The 24,423-nt window shown below is 38.5% G+C and overlaps 1 protein-coding gene across 1 annotated transcript in view; it reads right to left on the reverse strand.

The window, feature by feature from the left end:
* The window catches only part of Nse1 (SMC5-SMC6 complex component Non-SMC element 1), a 45,023-nt gene that overhangs the window by 11,417 nt on the left and 9,183 nt on the right, over nt 1-24,423 (reverse strand). The window contains exons 2-3 of the mRNA XM_090387251.1: nt 19,118-19,247; nt 13,889-14,097 (exon numbers count right to left, since the gene is read on the reverse strand). Of these exons, the coding sequence (XP_090243377.1) occupies nt 13,889-14,097; nt 19,118-19,232 (324 nt within the window). The 5' untranslated portion in view covers nt 19,233-19,247. The remainder of the gene's footprint in view (nt 1-13,888; nt 14,098-19,117; nt 19,248-24,423) is intronic.

Here is a 24,423-nt window from a genome sequence, read left to right on the forward strand (position 1 = left end):
TACGGCTAATAATAATAATAATAATGTGTAAAAAGAAATGCAAAGACTTCCTTCAATGCAATCTTGTGTACTGCATAAAATGCATTGATATGTCAACAGTAAACTGCAAAAAGATGTCACAGGCAGCGATTGACTCATGGAAGGATGATTGTTGCTACAGGCAGATGAAGAAAAAGCAGACAAAAAATGAAAATAACTCAGCATCAAGCCCAACGGATCTTTTAAGACTTTGCAACGTTGAATCTCAGTGTTTCACCTGCTCCCCATTGTCAAATGGCACTCAACAGAGTGGGCTATCCGAGGACATACCTCATGACGTGGTATCAGAGCAGGCAAATTGCTCCTTCTCTCATCTTCTTAACCATCTTCTCACACCATGAATTGTCAAACTAATAGAGCAAGCTTATCTGCGAAAAGATCTAAACCTCCCAAGGACTTCCTAATTCATTTCACAAATATACGTGGTCTCAATTCTAATCTCAACGATATCCATTTCCACTTGCAGTCTGGTAACAAATGGGGTCCAAATCCCATGTACTTTTTCTGACAGAATCTCAGTTATCGGATGAATCAACTACTGCTCATCTCAGATGCCCAAATTATTTGCTGTATGATTCCTTTCGCCTCAAAGGTGGTACTTGTGCATATGTCCATTGCGGTATTCCCTGTCAGAGACTTGGTAATTTGGAACTCCTTTTTTCGATCTTCTCTGGCTTAAAATCTCTCTACTTCATTGTGTCAAATTCATCTGTTGTCTCTACCGTTTTCCCAATTCCACTAATCACTTGGAGCTCTTTGACTTTGTCTCTTTGAAACTTGACTTTCTCCAGTCCAACTTTCCTAACAGTGAGGTAATTTTCCTTGGTGATTTTAATGTTCACAACTCCAGTTGGCTTCCGTTTTCTAGTCACACACACCCAGCTGGTCGAAATGCTGATGCTTTTGCAATTACTAATGACCTTGCACAGATTGTTCATTTACCTACAAGAATACCGGACAATCCTAATCATACAGCCAATACGCTTGATCTTTTTCTCACAAACAACCCTTCTAAGTAAACGGTCGAAGTGAGAGGTCCTTTAGGCACTTCAGATCACAACTTGGTGATTGTCTCTTCTCCAAAGGAACCCTTATCTCATGGCTATTCCCAACATCGTGTTGTTTGGTATTACAAGAATGCAAAATGGGATGACCTGAGAGACGTCTTTTCTTCTTTTCCTTGTCGGATTACTGTTTCAAAACTTCTGATGTCAGCGTTTGATCAGATCATGTCAGTGAAATTATTCTTGCAGGAATGGAATCCTTTATCCCACACTCCACTTTAAAATCTCGTCCTTTATCTAAACCTTGGTTTTCCAATAAATGTGCTAAGGCTGTTCAAGAGAAGAATATTGCATATCGTAATTGGTTTGTTTCTAATTCTCCAGTTTCATTTTCTGCCTACACCAAAGCTCGCAACAATTGTAAAGCAGTTATTAATCAGTCCAAACTAGAGTTTGAACAGGCTAAAAGTAGAAGACTTGCTTCTTGCCCTAATGGTAGCTGAGCATTCTGTTCTCTTGCCAAAGCTATTGGCCACAACTTTTGCTCATCTCTGCATCCACCTCTGTCCAAACCAGATGGGTCTGTTGTCACTTCAGCCAAGGATAAAGCTGACCTGCTAGCATTCCATTTTTCTTCCAACTCATGTATTAATTATCTTGGTAAAACACCTCCCACCATTCCCAATACGCTCCGTTCAATGCCTCCTGTGGTCTTCCGTCAAAAGGATGTCAGAAGGATTTTAACAAATCTTGATGCTAAGAAAGCTCCCGGTCCTGATGGTATTTCTCCATTTGTTCTCAAAACCTGTGCTCCTGAACTTACTTCTGTTCTTTGCTGCCATTTTTCACTTTCTTATTCCAAAGTTGTTTTTCCTTCTGCTTGGAAATTTGCTCATATCCAGCCAGTTCCTAAAAAGGGTGACAAATCCCTCCCATCCAATTATTGTCCCATTGCAATTACTTCTACTCTTTCTAAAGTAATGGAGAAATCAATTAACCGCCAACTCTTAAACTACCTAGAAACCTTCCGTCTGATCAACGATAGCCAGTATGGATTCCATCAGTGTCGATCCACTGGTGATATTCTGGCTTATGTTACCCATTTATGGACTAATTAAATGGAGAGGTTCGGGGAAACACAAGTAGTTGTAAAGCCGGTGTCCCCCAAGGTTCAGTTCTTTCCCCCACTCTTTTCCTCTTGTATATAATGACCTTCTTCCATTGACTGGAAATCCTATCCATAGTTTTGCCGATGATAGCACATTGCATTCCACTTTCCATTTTGAGAAACCTTGTCCTGCTCAATCAGCATCAATTTCTCGAAAATTTGCTACCAATTCCTTAAATGCCGATCTTCGGGTAATTATCCATTGGGGCAAAGATAACTTAGTTGATTTCAACCCTTTTAATACTCAGTCTTGTCTTATATCTCGCAAAAAGGATTCTTCTGCTCCTATGCTTATCTTTAGTGACACTCCAATTTATAGGCAAAAGGATATATCTCTTTTGGGGATTACCCTGACGTCTAATCTCTCTTAGCACGAGCATATTACAAATATTGCTTCCTCCGCATCTAAAAAACTTGGTTTTCTCTAGGCATTACTTTTCTTCCAAACAGCTGCTCACTCTGTATAAATCGCAAATCCACCCTGCCATGGAATATTGTTCGCACATCTGGGGTGGTGCCCCCAAAACCTCTCTCAGGCTTCTTGATTCCATTGAGAAGAGGGCAGTTAAGTTAATTAATAATTCATCTCTAACAGAGTCTCTCCACTCGATCTCTCACAGACGTACTGTTTCTGCTGCATGCCTCTTCTACAGATACTTCCATGAGCACTGTTCTTCTGAATTGGCTTCTATAATTCCAGCTCTCACTTTCAAAACAGTCCGAACACGTTCCGCCACCAGCCAACATCCATTTACTGTCCAACTTCAAACAACTTTTTTCTGGAACAACCTTCCTTCATACGTATTTCCTGAAAATTACAGTCTACAGAAATTGAAGTCCAATGTCAACAAATATCTTCTTTCATCTTCTCAACCTCCAACCCAAGCATGGTACGAAGTACTATAGGTTCTAATACCTGTCATGTTTGGGGTTTACTTAAAAAAAAAAAAAAAAACCACGAAGTCTCACAAATTGAAAAGTCAAACGAGATGACCACTAAAATGATTTTTCAAATCCTGGACAGTCACAAATCCATGATGGCCTCTCTTCTTGAGAAACTAAAAAAATCAGGTTGGAAAATGCCCAGCTTCATGAAATAAATTACATTTTACTACAGAAAATTTTGAACTTAACAGATTTTATTCCAAACTCCAGTAGATCCTTCAGTCCTACATGCAACTTGGCAAAACCCAGGGAAAATCCCACATTTCAACCAACTCCTACAGGAGAAGCCACTTATGCATCTATTGTAAAGCAACCTCTATACTCTCCAGTATATGCTCCGGTTACTAATCGATCTCAGAAGGCATGTAAATATGGCAATCGATCTGTCAATCCACTCCTAGAAGATGTAATTTCCTCCAGGCGGCAGGCAGATCACACTGAAGGACAACGGAATCAATCTGCCTCTAATCAGACAGGAAGACATCGACATCCTCCTCCTGTTGTGGGAACAGCTACGAACTCTTCGATCCGAGCAGTCCCCAGAACTAAAAGTTCAACCAAAGGTATTTTCGTCTCAAGACTCGAACCCCAACTGTGCGGTACAGAAGTAGAGCAGCATATCAGAACTCAACTGCAGATAGAAGTAAAAGTAATAAAAATGAATTCCAAACATGATTCATACAGCTCTTTCTACATTCAGTGTCAACAAACTGACTTTGATCTATTACTAAAGGATCACTGTTGGCCTGAGGGAGCCATTATTCGGCCTTTCTATGGACACCCCCTTCTTCCTGGTACTAGGTCATCAGCCAGTGACTTAGCTATTGAAACAGTTAACGGGAATGACAATTCGTGCATTTTTCAGATGTTCTGGAATCCCGACTGAGTAAGTCTATAAATCATTCATCTATCTCTTCATCCTACCAGAATTTGAATGATTCTAATTCGTGAAAACATCTTTCTGCCCTGTCATTTGCCAACAATTAAACCAAATAACTTATGCCTTACTACAGCATCAAAAGATGTAATTACTGTATTCTATATGAATGCTTGCAGTCTTGTAAAACAATGATGAAATCCTTGCTCAACTGACATAATTCAATTTCCATCCAAACCTGATGGTTTTTACTGAGACCTGGTTCTCACCTGAAATTTCAATCCAATTTCAAGACTCTTTCACAGTTGCAGATGTGATTCTAAAGGGAGTGGATGCTATTTACGTTCACAATCATCTGCGATGCTCTGCCTTTTCCATCTCAAATCTTCCATGAAATCACTTTTATCCGCATTGCCTCTTTGGTGATTGGGTGTCTATACCGACCTCCCTCAGCTTCATTCAACAGCTTCTTTAACTCTTGACAATATTCTATCTCACTTCACAAGAAAATCCCTTAAGTCTTCTGCTGATGGGAGACTTCAATATTAACAAACTTCAAAGCTCTTCTTCTCAAGTGCAAAAAGACCTCCTAGATGTCATTTCTTCCAATGGTTTCTCTCATCTGACTGACAGAAATATCCCAACAGAATGGGAGAGTCTCACAATTCCCTTCTTGACTTTGCAACTGGGGAATGCTCACTCACCTATGCAGTGCTGGATGCAACTGTTTTTGATCATTGCCCCATCCTAATGGTAATTGAAAATGAAGCAGGTGGGGAAGAGATCATGCACACTTACAGATCTGTCACTCCAGGCTCTCTCAATAAGCTCTATTATGATCACCAGCAGTCTTCATGGGATGGGGTGCTTGCTACAGATGATCCTGAAATTGCAATGAACTTCTTCTTTGAGCATATCCTAAATAGTTATGAAAAATGCGCATCATATATCAGGAGTCCAGGGTAATAAAAAGACCACCAAGCCAAGACGGAAATTATGCCCATTCATCTCAAACAAAATTTGTAACATGCTAAAGAAAAGGGACAAACTTGCAAGAATTGCTAGAGCAACACGAAAGGAGGCAGATAAAAACAAATACAGCGTAGAGAAACAAAGTCACCGACAGTATTCGGTTGGAGAAAAGGAAATATTATAGTTCCCAACTTGAAGGCATCATTACAAGCAAGGAAAAGTGGACAGTCTTGGACAAGCTACTACCTGGAAGGAAAATGAAATCACAGAGCTACATTGGAGATGTAGTTGAGAACGAGGTACTCATTTCCCGGATGACCAGGAAAAAGCTGCAGCCTTCTGTAATCACTTTATCTCAAGTGTGAATAACCTTTTTCAAGACAAATTTGACTCTAGAGACAATGCAACAAGAGAATCTGCCAAGCACTCAAATGTGGAGCTCTTTTTTTCTCATTCCGCTCTCACATCAAGAGATTTTAGAAGCAGGACATCAATTAAAAGTAAAGGGAGCCCCTGGTTTTGATGAAATATCTCCTGCTCTGCTGAAGAAGGTCCTTAACACAATTCTAACACCACTGAAGCTGAAGTATATTCACAATCTTTCCTTTCAATCTGGTAAATTCCCATCTCAATTCAAAAAAGCAGTTATTGTTCCAGTTCCTAAGGGGAAACACTGCAACTCTGTCAATAGTTTTCGTCCAATAGCTTTGCTCTAAGTATTTGCTAAATTATTTGAAAAATTCTTCAAGTCAGACTCATGGGCTTCCTAGAAGTCAATCAGCTTTTCCATCAACAACAGTACACTTATCATTCAAAAAGATCCACTGACCTGGCAATTGTTGACTTCTGCTCAAGGATCATGGATTGTCTTGAAAAGGGTCACTACGCAATAGCACTGTTTCTAGACCTATCAAAAGCTTTTGATTGCATAAATTATAAAATCCTACTCAACAAGTTCAAGAATCTTGGCTTGAGAGGAAAAATTAACCTTCTCCTTGAAGACTACCTTACTGATTGACCATTTGTTCTCAAAACAAACTACAGTGAAACTTCCCTTTAACGGACAGCCATGGGGAACGAAAATGTGTCCGTTAGAGAGAAGTGTCCGCTAACAAGAAGTCTGAGGGAGAAAAAAAAAAAAAAAGAAAGAAAAATCGTTAAACGTTTAATGTAAAATTAAATTAAAATATATACAGATTTTGAACAATATTTTTGTAAATAATGTACAATTACACACACAAGAGATAGAGAAAAATCATTAAACGTTTAATGTAAAATTAAATTAAATTATATACAGATTTTGCGCAATATTTTTGTAAATAATATACATAAAATTGTGCTATGCATATTATGACTTTATCTTATGAAAAATACATACAGTAATCACTTATTTTCTTCTGCACCTTCTTCCGGCTGATAATTTTGTTTGTTTGGAGTGAAGAAACCATCGAAAGTCCTTCAGTAAGATACTTCAGCGGCGAAAAACATTTTTAAACGATTGATTTGTATGGGCGCTTCTTCTATTTTCATCGGTGGTTCGTCATTAATATGCTCTTCGACATAATGACCTCCTTCCATTTCTTCATCCTCATGAGGAACTTCTTGAAAAATATCGATGATAATGTCATTGATATCTATAGCACCATCTTCTGTAGTGAGGTTCGAGTCTATATCTTTGTAGCCAGGGTCACTTGTAGCTGAAGTATCGTACATTATCAATAGATGAAGTTCTTGTTCTTCTTGGTGCTGCTCCACATTGCTGTTCACAACTTCAATTTTTGCGTTTGAGAAGCCAGACTTTACAAAACAGTTCACGACAGTTTGTTTCTAATTGCGTTTACTGAAGAGGAAATCCACTGTATCGCATCTAGGATGCTGATTTTCTTTGCACGGTCACTCGTTACATGTTACATCGTCCATGTTTGCAATGAGATGTCTTAAAACATGTTTTCTGTAGTGAAGTTTAAATTTTTTTATTATCCTTTGATCCAAGGGCTGACACTCTGCAGATGTGTTTGGTGCAGAAAAACGATTTGAATGTTGGACAATTCAATGTGCAGGTGAGATGCAGCATTATCCATGAAAAGAATAATTTTTCTGTTTTGACGAATCGTGTTTTGGTTAAAGTGACTTATCCATTCACTCATGATATCTCGTGTCATCCATGCTTTTTTATTAGACTTCCAATCAACATTCAAGATTCAACTTTATGCCCTTGAAACAACGAGGATTTTGTGGTTTTCCTATAACAAGAGGTTGTTCAAAGTCTCCCAGCATATTTGTACACAATAGTACAGTCAAGCGTTCCTTAGAAATTTTTCCGCCCTGGCACTTTTCGTTTTTTAGACTCATTGTTTTTTCAGAAAGAACTTTAAAAAACAACCCTGTTTTCATCACAGTTGTAAATATCCTTAGCTTCAAAATCATGACATAAATCTTCCAATTTGACGGTACACTCTGTTACAACCCCAGTATCAACAGATCCACTTTCACCACTTACGGTTCTCCAAGAAATTTTATGCTGAGTTTTGAACTTGTCTAGCCATCCCACAGAAGCTTTGAACTCATTTACTCCCATAGATTTCGCAACCTCCGAAGCCTTTTCCCTAATAATAGGCCCATTAATGGGAATTTTTTTAGCACATGTGTGACAAAACCACTCATACGTAACATTGTCAATTTGAAGTCCAACAGTTTTCGGGAATGATTTTTGAACCTGATCATTTCCTTGTTGCCAAAATTGTTTGAGCAGTTCATTGTTTTTTCTTTAGTATGTCGCTTACCTGGGTCTTCCCGATTTTGAATTTTGCAGCGAGAGTGCGAACACTATTTTTTTTGCCGATCATACGCATTAATGAGTTCGACTTTATCTTTTAAAGTTAAATGTTTACGAGAAGACATTGTGCACTTCACACGACACTGAACAAAACTGAAAACTGAAACGACGAAAGGCCGACCATATCCCCCCCCTTGCACACACCGAATTCATCAGAAGTTTTACACGTGCCTTAAAATTCTTGAAAAAGGGTTTAGAACCGCGACGTAAACCTTGATAAAATTCAGAGAATCGGAAATAGAAAATAAACACACGATTGAGGCAATACGTGGAAGAAACGTTCCTAGAAAAAGGGCCGTGAGCTCTCCCGCAGTCCGTTATGGGGAGATAAAATTAAGTGCTAATCTAAACGAAACAGTGCAGATTGCCTGTCCGCGTCCGTTACAGAGAATGTCCGCTAGACAGAAGCTGCAAATACGTTAAAATCAATGGAGGTGAGTTGGGGAATTTGAAAATGTCCGTTGTAGAGAGATGTCCATTAACGAGAGGTGTCCGTTATGAGAAGTTTCACTGTAGTCTTTTTCAGACATTTGTTATTTCTCCAGGGCAGTACCTCAAAACACTTCTCGGACCCATCCTATTTGTTCTTTACATTAATGAATTTCTCTCTCTTCTTCCATCTTCCCACCTAGTAGCAAATGCCGATGACATTTCCATTCTGATCACTGATAAAGACCTTAACCAGCTCCAACTCAAAATCTCTGCCATGCTCTCTGTGATGCATAGTCGGCATCAAAAGAATCAGCTTACACTAAATCCAAAAAAATCCAAATATATGGTGTTTAGGATGAAAAAGAAACTACTAAATATTGATTTCGAAATTAACATACAAAGGAAAACAACTTGAAAGGGTGAATGATACCAAGTTTCTAAGAATTTGGCTAGATGATAAGCTGAGTTGGGATGAACAAATCATCACCTTATGAAAGAAGACTATCACTAGCAGGAATACTTGCCCAAGCCTCTGCCTTGGTGCCTCCTTCCCTTCTCAGACTAGTATTCCTTTCCTTAATACAGCCTCGCCTCACATATGGAATCATCTCATGGGGTACTACACGTCAGGGCTGTGCCGAGCCATTTTAGCACCTGAGGCAAGAATGAAAAATTGCACCCTACTGTTAATGATGGCAACGGCAATTATTTAAACTTCCTTTTGGCATCCCTTTCAGCTTTTCACGTGAGGCAAGAGCCTCGTTCACCTCACCCTCAGCACAGCTCTGCTACCCGTCAGGAAAACCTTGTGAGAATCAATTCCATTGTCAATCGATGTGTTCGTTCAATATTAGGCCTTCCCTGGAATGCATCGGTGACTTCGAGATATATAGTCAGCCCTCGTATAACATGTGTTTACACTACACGAATTCAATCATACACAATTTATAAACAGGGAAACGATATCGTATATAACATGAACCGAATTCGGTTATTCATGATTTGCCTTTGTGTTTACAAAAAATGGCAGTTGAATGCGGAATCGCCCCAACTGAACACAACACGATAGGAATGAAGAGAAGATTCTGGAAATGTATTTATGTTTTTTAAATCAGTGAAGGGGAAACACATTTCACCATAATAGCGTAAAAACCCACACAATTCCAGCTATCGGTATTATCGCAAATTCAATTAGATCGAGTTTACTATACCAGTTTATGACAGATTCCACTAGCAGAAATGCAGCTGGAAATTATTTTTATTGTTTTATGGCAGTAACCCCCAGAAATGTGCTTTAGTAAAATGTGAGCTAGTGAGGTGTTCATAGTGTGTCTCTGCCTTCAGTGTTGTTTATTCAGTTGCTACACGCATGCAGTTTTGTTTATGTGTATCATGCGTGTCTCCTCAACTTGTAATTGTGCTTTATTTCCTAAAAATCGGTAAAATACTTAAAAGGTGTGAAAAGGAAGCGTTCCGGTGAAGACACTACAGATTCAGAGAGAAAAAGAAAAGCAATATCGATAAACAGAGGTGGACTGGATCAAAAATTCTTACAAACAGCTTGAACTTCTTGAATATCCACTACCAATGTGGGGCACAGATAACTTAGTTGATTTCAATCCTTCTAAAACTCAGTCCTGTCATATCTAGAAAGAAGGATTCTTCTGCTCCTATACTTATCTTTGATGACACTAATTTCGAGGCAAGATCATATATCTTGCTTAGAAATCTATATTGGGGATTACCCTGACTCCTAATCTCTCTTGGCATAAGCACATTACAAATATTACTTCTTCCACATCTAAAAAACTGGAGTTTTCTCTTTCACTCTCGGCATTATTTTTCTTCCAAACAGCTGTTCACTCTGTACAAATTGCAAATCTGCCCTATCATGGAATATTGTTCCCACATCTGGGTTGCTGACCCCCAAAACCTCTCTCAGGCTTCAAGAATCCATTCAAAAGAGAGCAGTTAGGCTAATTAATGACTCATCTCTCCACCCTACCTCACCTCATAGACGTTCTGTTTCTGCTGCATGATTTTTCTATAGATACCTTTATGGGCATTGATCTTCTGAACTGGCTTCTATAATTCCCGCCCGCCCGCTCGCTCTCTCTCTCTCTCTCTCTCTCTCTCTCTCTCTCTCTCTCTCTCTCTCTCTCTCTCTTAAAAAGTAGTCCGAACACATGCTGCAACCAGTTAACATCCTGTTACTATTTAACTTCAAACACACAGAACCAACTTTTCTTCTTCCTCATTTATACATTCACCTTCCACTTTCTGGAACAACCTTCCTTCATACTATTTCCTGAAAATTACAATCTACAGAAATTCAAGTCTAATATCAACAAGTATCTTCTTTCATCTTCTCAACCTTCAGCCCATGCACAGTACTAAATACTACAGATTCTAATAATGGTTGTGTTTGGGCTTTCCATAAAAAAAAAAAAAAAAAAAAAAAGTTGTGATCATATCTGTTTATAAATATATTAAGCAAAAATAATAAATACTGTACCAGTTGATCTCACATAAAAATTCATATTGTAATAACATAAAAAAAATGTATGATAAAAAAAAAAAAAAAACATTAAAAAGTAGATCCAATAAAATCCAAACACTCAAAGATGTTGCTCGGAAGTAACAATATTATTATATAACTTGCCCATTGACCCTCATTTGATCCCTTGGTACGTATAAACTCCTATTTCAAGACGACTGACCCCGAGGAGGTCAATATTGATCTTGTTTTCGAATCCCTGCACTACACGCACACAATCTCTTTTTGCTCAAAGTAGGCCTACACGCACAACTTTTTTTATACAGCAGTTTCAATTTTTGACAAAGAACAACTAGGCTGTGTTCTTCCCCTTTCCCCCCCCCCCACTGCAACTTCTTATCCCCAAAGATACTGCAGCTCAAAGGACAGAGATTTTATGTTTTACAAGATCCAAACAGAACTGTAGGCAATACTGAATGTGATCTTAAAACAAGAGTTGGAGTAAGCTTACAGAAGTGAGATAGATGCTGGACTCATTCTGTATATTAATTTCAAAGAGAACAACATCTGTGACCAAGATAAGCCTACCACCTGTTATTGAACCAATTCAAGAAAACTTTGTCTCACCACTTTGTAATTAAAACAACAAAATAAACTTGTGTTTGTTTTATGAATAAAATGTTAGATACAGGAAGGGGAAAAAATAAAAAAATAATAAATTTTTGACAAGATTAAGTGTACATAAAACAATTAATTTTGGAATTATTTACATTAGTTAAATCTCTTCCTTTTCTAGATTATAAAAATTTAAGTGCAGCAGTTCTAATGTATAAAACTCTTCATTATAAAAAAATGTTTACCAAGATTATAAATATTTTCAAAAACAATAACCTAACAGCCAACATTGAGATCTTGAAAAATGAGAGCCAATACCTCAAGGCTGTCCAAGAGATATACACTAGTTTTATCAACAGAGAGTCACTAGAAAAGCAAAAGGCAGTCCAAGACAGTAAACTTTAATATAATATTTTATGCATTATCTTGTAAAATACAGGAGACCATGCAGTTTTTGTGCAAGCTTTGTTAACAAAACTACATTCATGAGTCACTAACTGCATGAAATATAATTTTTACCTTGTTCGTTTGGACTTCAGCAAAGCATAGGACTCTGTCCTATGCATTCTTGAAAATTTATTGGTTTTTCGACCTGTTACTTATTTGGTCAGGTAAGGGTTTGAATTCCACTGGGAACTGGAGGAAACGTTAAAGGTCTCGTCGATAATGGCCATGGCAACTTATCAAAAACTATAAGGTTAATTTTACCCAATTTTTTATGCATGAAGAAAGTATAGAATTTTTATTGGGCAATGATGGGTACTTCGTTCATGGGTATGTCAGTTAAAACTTATTACATTTTTCTCAACTCATTCAAAAGTAATCTTGAATGAGGTTTTGAAAAACTGCAATCAAAACATTATAACCACCTGCCTAATAGGTATGTCCTCCTCTTGTACCAATACTGCCACCACATAGTAAGGTGTGGATTCTATAAGGCCTCTGAATGTAGCAGAAGGTACGGCATTGCCAGGATTGCTTCCTGTACATCTGCGACAGTCTATAGTAGAGGATCCAAATGCCAGATCTCTTGTTCCACATAATCCCAAAGATGTTCTACAGGATTCACATCCAGCGAATTTGATAGCAAAGGCACACCTGAAAATAACTTTTGTGTGTGCATTTGCTATCAAATTATAATACTAGCAATGCGGCATGGCACATTATCCTGCTGGAACATACCTGTGCCATTCAGGAAGAGTCACCATGAAGGGATACCTGATCAGCCACAATGGATAGATAATTTTCAGCATTCAGAGTGCAGTCCAGGGTTATGAGGGCTACAAGAATTTCCCATGAAAACAGCTGACATACCAAAACACTGCTGCAACCTTCCTGTTTCTATTGGGCCAGCAGATCAGTGATTTCTCTCCACAGCCTGTTGCCATACCCTTCATCTACCATCCACACAGCATAGCAGGAAATGTAATTCATCAAAAAAGGAAACTTTTTTCCCAGTCGATGTTCAGATGCAAACTTTAGGTGTCGTTGGCAATGGATAGCCATAAGCATAGGTATCTTGATTAGGTGCATACTCTGGCTGCTCATATGGAGGAGGGCCCTTTGAATTATGATCCTGGAAACACTGCTGGTCATCCCCTCGTTAAAGTCCATGGTCAGCCATTCAATCATTTTCCACTTACTGGGACAAGGTGGGACAGCCTATGTTCACTATAACCATCGATAAGACATGGGTGCTTACCATTGGCCTGATGACTGCTGCTCTGTCCACTATCCATCCACTCTTGGAAGTCAACTGCAACACTCTGCCCACAAGATTCACAGTTAGCATTAGTAGAGGTATACGATGCAAGAAAGCAAGCTTATACAGCTTATCAATCAAGCTTATCAATCAAAAAAAAAAAAAAAAAAAACCCATTTCACACAACCATTCGTTTTAAAAGTTTATCCAGTTCTTCCTTGAATTTATTTAAGCTATCAACTTCCACAATGACAGATGGATGTTTGTTCCAGCAATTAATTACCCGCTGGCTAAAGGGAAATTTCCAAACACCTATTCAGAACATCAGTCTCTGAAATACTGCCACCCTTTGACTGGTATCCAACAATCATTTTTTCAAAGTCTATCAGATGTCTCTTGCCCATGACAATCAACTACTTTATATGGATGGCATGCCTCAAACCTACAGTATCACATTTAATCGGTTCTCATTGTGACACATGTACCACCAGGCAAGAAGAAATGGCAGATTACTAAAACAAGGGAGTGGCCATAATGTTTTGAATGGACAGTGTAATTCATAACGTGCTGATTCCCAGGTATACGACCCTCAAACCACAGATGAATTACCCGTACGTAATTTTGTTTGTTCCTTTTATTTGTTATACCAATGAAGAATAAAAATGCTGTAAGGAAACAACTACACGTCAGGAGGGTGTGTGTGTGTGCGCGCGCCCGTGCACATAAATATATATGTCTTTGAAAAAATAGCAGCTAATTTCATGAAATAACAATTAATAAAACTATTCTAAAAACACTTACAACTTTTTTAAAGAGCTCCAATTCATTTTTAGAAAATGATGTAGCCAGCAAAGACAGAGGACTTTCCACTAAGTTTACAAGAACATAACAATGCTCTCCAGTTTCCTCATCGATGCCCTTTTTGATTTGCAAGTGGTAAGGTTCTATACAAGCATTTATAGTTGTCATAAATTCAAACAATTCACGCGGATTTCTTCCCCCTATTGGAACTTCAAAATAAAATGTTATATTACCAACGGAAGTTACTTTCACATAATACCATTAAAAAGGTTCTAATCATACTTTTCTAACTTTTCAGTGAATAAGTTTTTCAAACACACAAATCCACAGATTATCATTTAATAGGTAGTACCTTACATGTTATTTAATTTATCATTAAATCACATGTCAGTATATTCCTCCTTCCACCAAGAATAGTGATCGTACTGTTCACATGGAGAATGATTTGGGTCTTAACATATAGCAGAAAAGCTGAAATGCTACTAATAAAAACAAGAAAAATTGTTTCTTCGAAAGCTAGGTTATATTTTATGCTTCTCATTTATGTACAGGGAAGTTCTAAACATACTGAAATCATATGATATAGAGTCGATTCCGGTTAATTGGGACACATCGGAACTAGTGCATTTTGGCCCAATTAAGTGGCTGGCCCAATTATCCGAAGTTCCACATAAAAAAAAGTTTAAAAAAAAATGGACCCCCGCTTTACAATTGGTTCACTGTACAATCAAATGTCTCTTGCATCACGTTACGATAAAGTACCATTCACTATACAATGTGTAGTAAGCGCCGGTCATTGTGATCATGTTTGTGAATTGAATTTTAATTCTATTAAACAGCAATTCTAATTAGGGAAAATAGGAGGAATATTATCCACAGCTATAAAAGTAAAGATATATTAAGCACAAATTTACCCTTTGTTACCTTACCAATTAAAAAATTAAATGATACGTGAAAATCGGAAGAATATATGTGATAATTGGAATAATTAATACGTACTGTAATATATACATACTAACTAGTTGACATTTCTGTACACTGACATTTGTGGCTGGGGGTTAAAATTTAAAACAGTAAAATGATAAGCAATCAATCACAAAGAACACAGCACACACAAATTGCAAGTAACACAATACGCACAAGTGCGAACGGAGTAACAATTTTATGAAGCTTTAAAAATAGGAATGAAGAGAAGATTCTGAAAATAAATTTTTTTATATGATTTAAGATTCCATGGAAGTGTAAACACATTTCACCACAATAACCCACAGAATTCCAGCTGTCAGTATTATCGCAAATTCAATAAGATCAAGTTTACTATTCGTTTATGATAGATTGCACTAACAGAAAAGCCTAATAAACAGGTGACTGCTAATTGTTTTTATTGTTTTATGGTTGTGACCTCCACAAATCCTACCGAACCCCGTGGTTCGGTCGAAGAAAATCGTAGGGTAATCTCCAGTGCTGCAGTCTCCTGCCCCGATTAAATGGCATGTTGTCCCAATTAAGCGAAGTAAACCCTGGCTATTTTCTCCATTTGCCAATAAACAGCAGCCCCGATTAACCGGAGGCATAAATAACTGGAATCCATTGTATTAGGTATCAGATTGCTCTCAAATCCAACCACTCTAGACATTGAGTGTGTTGCTTTTTTTTTTTTACAAAAAAAGAAGTATCGTATTTCCCCATGTATAAGACGCACCTTAATTTTGGGGCCCAAAATTTGAAAAAAAAATGTATTACATACAGTTATTGAACTCAAGTTTTATTCATAATAAAATTCATACAACTCCTCATCACTGTCAAAACTCCCATCCATTAGCTTGTCCTCATCTGTGTCTGATTACGAATCACTGTCTTCATATATTGCCTCGTCCTCAGTTCCATCTATGGCATTTGAAATGCCACTTGACAACGATCTCAATCTTGATATTACCCCAGGATCTTTTCACCCAGGTACAAACTTCTCGTATAGTTGGTTTCTTCACTCTTCCTGCTGGTGTCAAATTGTCCCCAGAAGACTTCATCCATTGGTTCCATTCGTCTGTCATGGCAGCTTTGAAGGGTTTGTTAATGCTGACACCAAGTGGTTGGAGCCGGGATGTCAAGCCTCCAGGTATGACGGGAAGTTTTGTTTTTTGTCATGCAGCAACCTTCTTTGTGTTTTTTGTTATGTGTGCCCTGAACTGATCAAGCACCAATAGGGCAGGTTTGCGTAAGAGCCCACCTGGTCTCCTGCTCCAAACTTTCTCAAACCAGATCTTCATCCCATCCTGATCCATACAACCCTTGTCATGAATGTGGACAATCACTCCTCGAGGAATGTCTTCTTTTGGCATTGTTTTGTATTTGAAAATCAGCATAGGCGGCAGCTTGGTTCCGTTGGCACAACAAGCTAGAACAACCGTATAATGGCTCTTTCATGTCCACTTGTCTTCACAGTTAGTTTTCACCCCTTTCTTATCAACAGTTCTGTTACTTGGGACATCAAATTGAAGGGGGACTTCGTCCACATTTGCAATCTGTCTCAACTCAAACTGATGTGTCTTCCGACATTGAATGACAAAACGATGAAATTCAAGGGCCTTCTGCTCATAGCTTTCAGCCATCTTTTGGGCAAGTCTGGTGCGTGTACGCATGCTTAGTCCATTCCGTTTCATGAACCTGAAGCACCAATTGTGTCCTCCTTTGAAATCAGTAACTTCTTTTTCATCAGCAATTTTTCTTGCCTCATGCTTGAACCATCTTTGTGGACACAGGAATTCTAATTGCCCTTTGCTCTTCAATCCATATCTTCAATTCCCTCTCTAAATCAGGCCATTTTGCTGACTTGCCTCTCATGGCCTTCTTCTGCCGTGGCGTTTTCAGTAGGGTTTCTTCTTCCCGTAGCCAGTCTCGGATTGTTTTCTCAGTTGGAGGAGGACCAAACTTACGTTCAGCAGCACGATTTCCATTCACTTTTGCAAACTGGATCACTTTTAACTTGAATTCAGCACTGTATAAAAATCTTTTCTGAGCCATTTCTAGGCAGAACGTGGCAAAACGTATCCTAATATACCGGTAACAAGTGCAAAACAATGAGCACAAAGACAACAAGCACGAAAAAGCGGGAAATGCAAGTTAAAAAATCTACAACCACTGTATAAGACGCACCCAGTTTTTAGACCCCAAATTTTTCAAAAAAGGGTGCGTCTTATACATGGGGAAATACGGTATATATTCTGACCAGAAGGCTTTTATTGAAAAATTCTGACATTTTTCTGTGGACTTTAGTTATAGCTAATTTATTTAATCTGCAAACTTTATTCCCTACTGATAAGCTTTCTCGTTGATATAATTTACCGTATTTCCCCACCTATAAGACGCACCCTTTTTCAAAAAATTTGGGGTCTAAAAACTGGGTGCGTCTTATACAGTGGTTGTAGATTTTTTTTACTTGCATTTCCCGCTTTTTCGCACTTGTTGTCTTTGCGCTCATTGTTTTGCACTTGTTACCGGTATATTAGGTTACGTTTTGCCACGTTCTGCCCATAAATGGCTCAGAAAAGATTTTCGTACAGTGCTGAGTTCAAGTTAAAAGTGATCCAGTTTGCAAAAGTGAATGGAAATCGTGCTGCTGAACGTAAGTTTGGTCCTCCTCCAACTGAGAAAACAATCCGAGACTGGCTACAGGAAGAAGACACCCTACTGAAAACGCCACGGCAGAAGAAGGCCATGAGAGGCAAGTCAGCAAAATGGCCTGATTTAGAGAGGGAATTGAAGATATGGATTGAAGAGCAAAGGGCAATTGGAATTCCTGTGTCCACAAAGATGGTTCAAGCATGAGGCAAGAAAAATTGCTGATGAAAAAGAAGTTACTGATTTCAAAGGACACAATTGGTGCTTCAGGTTCATGAAACGGAATGGACTAAGCATGCGTACACGCACCAGACTTTCCCAAAAGATGGCTGAAAGCTATGAGCAGAAGGTCCTTGAATTTCATTGTTTTGTCATTCAATGTCGGAAGACACATCAGTTTGAGTTTGGACAGATTGCAAATATGGACGAAGTCCCCCTTCAATTTGATGTCCCCAGTAACAGAACTGTTGATAAGAAGGGGATGAAAACTGTAACTGTGAAGACAAGTGGACATGAAAAGAGCCATTATACAGTTGTAACTTGTTGTGCCAACGGAACCAAGCTGCCTCCTATGCTGATTTTCAAATGCAAAACAATGCCAAAAGAAGATATTCCTCGAGGAGTGATTGTCCACGTTCATGACAAGGGTAGGATGGATCAGGATGGGATGAAGATCTGGTTTGAGAAAGTTTGGAGCAGGAGACCAGGTGGGCTCTTACGCAAACCTGCCCTATTGGTGCTTGATCAGTTTAGGGCACACATAACAAAAAACACAAAGAAGATTGCTGCAGAGCAAAAAACAAAACTTGCCGTCATACCTTGAGGCTTGACATCCCAGCTCCAACCACATGATGTCAGCATTAATAAACCCTTCAAAGCTGCCACGAGAGACAAATGGAACCAATGGATGAAGTCTTCTGGGGACAATTTGAAGCCAGCAGGAAGAGTGAAGAAACGAACTATAGGAGAAGTTTGTACCTGGGTGAAAAGATCCTGGGATAATATCAAGATCGAGATCGTGGTCGAGTCATTTAAGAAGTGTGGCATTTCAAATGCCATAGATGGAACTGAGGACGAGGCAATATATGAAGACAGCGATTCGTCATCAGACACAGATGAGGACAAGCTAATGGATGGGAGTTTTGACAGTGATGAGGAGTTGTATGAATTTTATTATGAATAAAACGAGTTCAATAACTTTATGTAATACACTTTTTCAAGTGTATTACAAAATTAAGGTGCGTTTTATACATGGGGAAATATGGTAAGTCTTGTTAGTCAGAAGATTGTGCACTCATGCACAATGTACAATTATATTAAAATATTTTGTGAATTCCTTCAAGTAATGCCACACAAAACTTTGCAAAACAGTGCAATCTGCAAGTTATGCTTCAAAGCTGGAGTCTGTCCTGCTCTAAAGCATGAGGTCATCTGATATACAAAGGTGTGGTGAATTTAAAATTAACCATTTAGAAGTCAACTAACTTTGTTAGAAATAAAATTATATATAAAATGATAATAATATGAATTAATTGGAAGACTATATTAAATTCTGGTGGCAGAAAGGGTTATCGATAGGCAATATAACTTTTATAATTAAAAGAAACTAACCATCATATTTTGCGCAACACTGTTCATAATGAACCCAAACTTCTTCAGCGGAACAAATTTTTTTAAACATCATCACTTGCAGAAATGCCTGATGACTAGGTTGAAGGGAATTCATTTTATCAACTTGTATCTACAAGAAATGAAAAATTATGTTACTTTTTTTTAATAAAAAAATGGAAACAACACATGCAACTTCTCTGTAGAGATATTCTCCTAAATACAAATACTACACAAAAGCCACCACTAACTTCTACATATAGATTTCAATATATGCTCTTAATTGCAATAACAACATTCTATCCTATTTTGTAATTATATTCATGCATGGTAGTTTCATTCTAGACCTGCCAAAATATATGGCACTTGTGCCATTGTACTTAATACACCTGTTGAGCAAATATCTCTAACAAAATCGTATTTATGTCATTTTAATTTTTTTTTTTTTTTTTTTATGAGAACCCCAAACACAAGAGGTATTAGAACCTATAGTACTTAGTACCGTGCTTGGGTTGGAGGTTGAGAAGACGAAAGAAGATATTTGTTGATATTGGACTTGAACTTCTGTAGATTGTAATGTTCAGGAAATACGTATGAAGGAAGGTTGTTCCAGAAAACGGCAGTTGAATGAATAAATGAGGAAGATGAAAAGTTGGTTCTGTGGGTTTGAAGTTGGACAGTAAATGGATGTTGGCTGGTGGCAGCACGTGTTCGGACTGTTTTGAAAGAGAGAGCGGGAATTATAGAAGCCAATTCAGAAGAACAGTGCCCATGGAAGTATCTGTAGAAGAGGCATGCAGCAGAAACAGTGTGTCTATGAGAAAGCGAGTGGAGAGACTGTTAGAGATGAATCATTAATTAACCTAACTGCCCTCTTCTGAATGGAATCAAGAAGCCTGAGAGAGGTTTTGGGGGCACCACCCCAGATGTCGGAACAATATTTCATGGCAGGGCGGATTTGCGATTTATACAGAGTGAGCAGCTGTTTGGAAGAAAAGTAACGCCAAGAGCGAAAGGGAAAACCAAGTTTTTTAGATGCAGAGGAAGCAATATTTGTAATGTGCTTGTGCCAAGAGAGATTAGAAGTCAGGGTAATCCCCAAAAGAGATATATCATTTTGCCTAGAAATCGGAGTGTCACTGAAGATAAGCATAGGAGCAGAAGAATCCTTTTTTGCGAGATATAAGACAAGATTGAGTTTTAGAAGGGTTGAAATCAACTAAGTTGTCTTTGCCCCACTGGAGAATTACCTGAAGATCGGCATTTAAGGAATTGGCAGCAGATTTTCGAGAACTTGAAGCTGATTGAGCTGGACAAGGTTTCTCAAAATGGAAAGTTGAATGCAATGTGCTATCATCGGCAAAACTATGGATAGGATTTCCAGTCAATGGAAGAAGGTCATTGATATACAAGAGGAAAAGAGTGGGGGAAAGAACTGAACCTTGGGGGACACCGGCATTAGTGGAGAAGTTAGAAGACAGAGAGCCATCTACCATCACCCTCAGTGAGCGATCAGAGAGAAAACTGGATAACCAATTACTATAAACAGTTGGCAAACCATAAGATGGAAGCTTTTTTAGAAAACCTTTATGCCAAACACGATCAAAAGCCTTTGAGATGTCAAGAGCAACTACTTGTGTTTCACCGAACCTTTCCATTGAATTAGTCCATAAATGGGTAACATAAGCCAGAATATCACCAGTGGATCGACACTGACGGAATCCATACTGGCGATCGTTGATCAGACGGAAGGTTTCTAGGTAGCTTAAGAGTTGGCGGTTAATTGATTTCTCCATTACTTTAGAAAGAGTAGAAGTAATTGCAATGGGACGATAATTGGATGGGAGGGATTTGTCACCCTTTTTAGGAACTGGCTGGATATGAGCAAATTTCCAAGCAGAAGGAAAAACACCTTTGGAATAAGAAAGTGAAAAAAGGCGGCAAAGAATAGGAGTAAGTTCAGGAGGACAGGTTTTGAGAACAAGAGGAGAAATACCATCAGGACCTGGCGCTTTCTTAGCATCAAGATTCATCAAAATCCTTCTGATATCCTTTTGACGGAAGACCATAGGAGGCATTGAATGGAGCGTGTTAGGAATGGTGGGAGGTGTTTTACCAAGATCATTAATACATGAGCTCGAAGAAAAATGGGATGCTAGCAGGTCAGCTTTATCCTTGGCTGAAGTGACAACAGAACCATCTGGTTTGGACAGAGGTGGGAGCAGAGATGGGCAAAAGTTACGGCCAATAGCTTTGGCAAGAGACCAGAATGCTCGGATACCATTAGGGCAAGAAGCAAGTTTTCTACTCTTAGCCTGTTCAAACTCTAGTTTGGACTGATTAATAACTGCTTTACAATTGTTGCGAGCTTTGGTGTAGGCAGAAAATGAAACTGAAGAATTAGAAACAAGCCAATTACAATATGCAAAATTCTTCTCTTGGACAGCCTTAGCACATTTATTGGAAAACCAAGGTTTAGATAAAGGACGAGATTTTAAAGTGGAGTGTGGGATAAAGGATTCCATTCCTGCAAGAATAATTTCACTGACACGATCTGAGCAAACGTTGACATCAGAAGTTTTGAAACAGTAATCAGACCAAGGAAAAGAAGAAAAGAAGTCTTGCAGGTCATCCCATTTTGCTTTCTTGTAATGCCAAACAATACGAGGTTGGGAATAGCCATGAGATAAAGGTTCCATTGGAGAAGAGACAATCACCAAGTTGTGATCTGAAGTGCCTAAAGGACCTATCACTTCAACCTTGTACTTAGAAGGGTTGTTTGTGAGAAAAAGATCAAGCATATTGGCTGTATGATTAGGATTGTCCGGTATTCTTGTAGGTAAATGAACAATCTGTGCTAGGTCATTAGTAATTGCAAAAGCCTCAGCATCTCGACCTGATGGGTCGGTGTGACTAGAAAACGGAAGCCAGCTGGAGTTGTGAACGTTAAAATCACCAAGGAAAATTACCTCACTGTTAGGAAAGTTGGACTGGAGAAAGTCAAGTTGCAAAGAGAGGAAGTCAAAGAGCTCCAAGTGATTAGTGGAGTTGGGAGAACGGTAGAGACAACAGATGAATTTTACACAATGAGGTAGAGAGATTTTAAGCCACAGAAGATCAAAGAGAGGAGATCCCAAATTGCCAAGTCTCTGACAGGGAATATCAGAACAGACATATGCACAAGTACCACCTTTGAGGCGAAAGGAATCATACAGCAAATAATTTGGACATCTCAGATGAGCAGTAGTTGAATCAACTGATAACTGAGATTCGGTCAGAAAAAGTACATGGGGTTTGGAAGACTGCAAGTGGAAATGGACATCGTTGAGATTAGAATTGAGACCACGTATATTTGTGAAATGAATTAGGAAGTCCTTGGGAGGTTTAGATCTTTTCGCAGATAAGCTTGCTCTATTATTTTGACAATTCATGGTGTATTCAATAGTAAGAAAAAGTGGGTGGGACATGCTGTATGAAGTAGTGAAATTTTTGGATATGGCGTACATGTGGTAAGAATATACCCAGATCCTTGACATAACGTGGCCTCAACAATGCTCCCCGCATACACACTACTCGGACTCCCTCCAGTCACTATCTGGCAGAGAAGAGGTAGCAAGATTATACACTAGCTGATCCGGAAGCCTCCTAGAGAGTTACCAATAGGTTTGGTCCGGTGTACTATCTAGTGGCCGGCCTGCGAACACCGTTTTAGAGCTGTACCCTCAAAATGTAAGGAATATTGGATCTCGCCATGACATTCATCATAACCTCAAAAATCATCAATCATACTGCATGATGGAAGAGATAGGGAAGGGTTTCCTGGAACTTAGCTCTAGAGATTAAACATGGGTTCCACCACTTCAAGCCTCCAATAAGCGAAGTGGTGGTATTTCACCGGTTGATGAGTCATCTACCACCTAGTACTGCCTGGTAACATAGAGGGGCAGCGTTCCTCCATGTGGTGTGGGCGCCACACCTCAACCCCTGCTTACGGTGGTTCACACCTGGGTGGTCACCCACCATGTACTTGTGCATGAAGGTTATACCCAGGATTACTAACAGTCCCACCATCGTGAAGGTGCAAGCAGAGGATTTGGCTGTCATAGACCGTCCGGACTTCGCCGAAATTGGGTCCACTTGACTTGAGTGTCACCCGAATATCAGTTCCATCAGCGTTTTAGACTCCCAGGTAGCAAGAACAGGTTGTCTGGCATATCTGAGAGAATGTCTGTGACAACCACAAGGACCTAATTAAATTAAATATATATATATATATATATATTTAATACTAATTAAATATATATATATAATATTAAGATTTTAAGAGAGGGGAGGTAATGAGTATGAAAGCTATAAAGGAGTATGAAAAGTATAAGGGTTTATAGTTCCAGATTACTACATTAATATTACAAGAAACTAGCAACTATAAGGAATATAGATAAAATATATAGAGCCTATAGGTATAGGGTGCAGAGCAGTCTAAAGAACTATCTGTTGAATTCATAGTAAAATTACAAGAAAGTACTTGTAAAGAAAATTGCAAGAAAGTACCTGTAAAAAACCATGAAATTAGTCATGTGAAATTACTCGTTCCAATTACGATGATTTTGGCGATTTCATCAGGGGTCAGCCGCCAAAACCAAGGGAAATGCAACTAATGAGCAAGGGCCTATGTTTCAAACATGAGATACACTCAATGCAGTGTAAATTACTGTGATAATGGAGTGAATATAAGCAGGAAAAGAGTGTGAAAGCTGACGTATATCTCGTGGCTGAACTGGAAACACATTCCCAAAAATATTAATAATAACAACTGGCGTAAAAGTGATTATATATATATATCAAAGTTAATATATTTATTTTGTATGTATGATTAATTGATGTAAACTGATTATCTGAATTTTTAAAAAAAATCAAGAAATGAGGGCAATTCTGTCTTATTTTTAATGTTCCAGGCCCTGTCAACTGAAGAAAATGGAGAAGAAAATAACTTTTCATTGGTTTTATTTTTCTCTCTATCTCACTCACTCACTCACTCATACACACACACACACCAATTCCTTATTTCATAAATTGTCACAGTACTACACTATCAAATAAATAGTTCAGGCTTCAGTTCTTTCAGCTTCTGGAGGCCTCAATCAGATCACCTGCAAGGTGATCTGATTGAGGTATTTAAGGCTTTGAATGAATTGGACAAGCACAGTGATGGTTTTTTATCTCTTACTCAGCCTACACACATGAAGCAACATAAATTCAAACTGAGGAAGGATGGATGTGCGTAAGTTCATTTTCAGACAGCAAGCAAA

The sequence above is a fragment of the Mastigoproctus giganteus genome, chromosome 13 (genome assembly GCF_048544385.1).
Source record: "Mastigoproctus giganteus isolate SK-2022 chromosome 13, ASM4854438v1, whole genome shotgun sequence".
In the NCBI taxonomy this organism is placed as follows: domain Eukaryota; kingdom Metazoa; phylum Arthropoda; class Arachnida; order Uropygi; family Thelyphonidae; genus Mastigoproctus; species Mastigoproctus giganteus.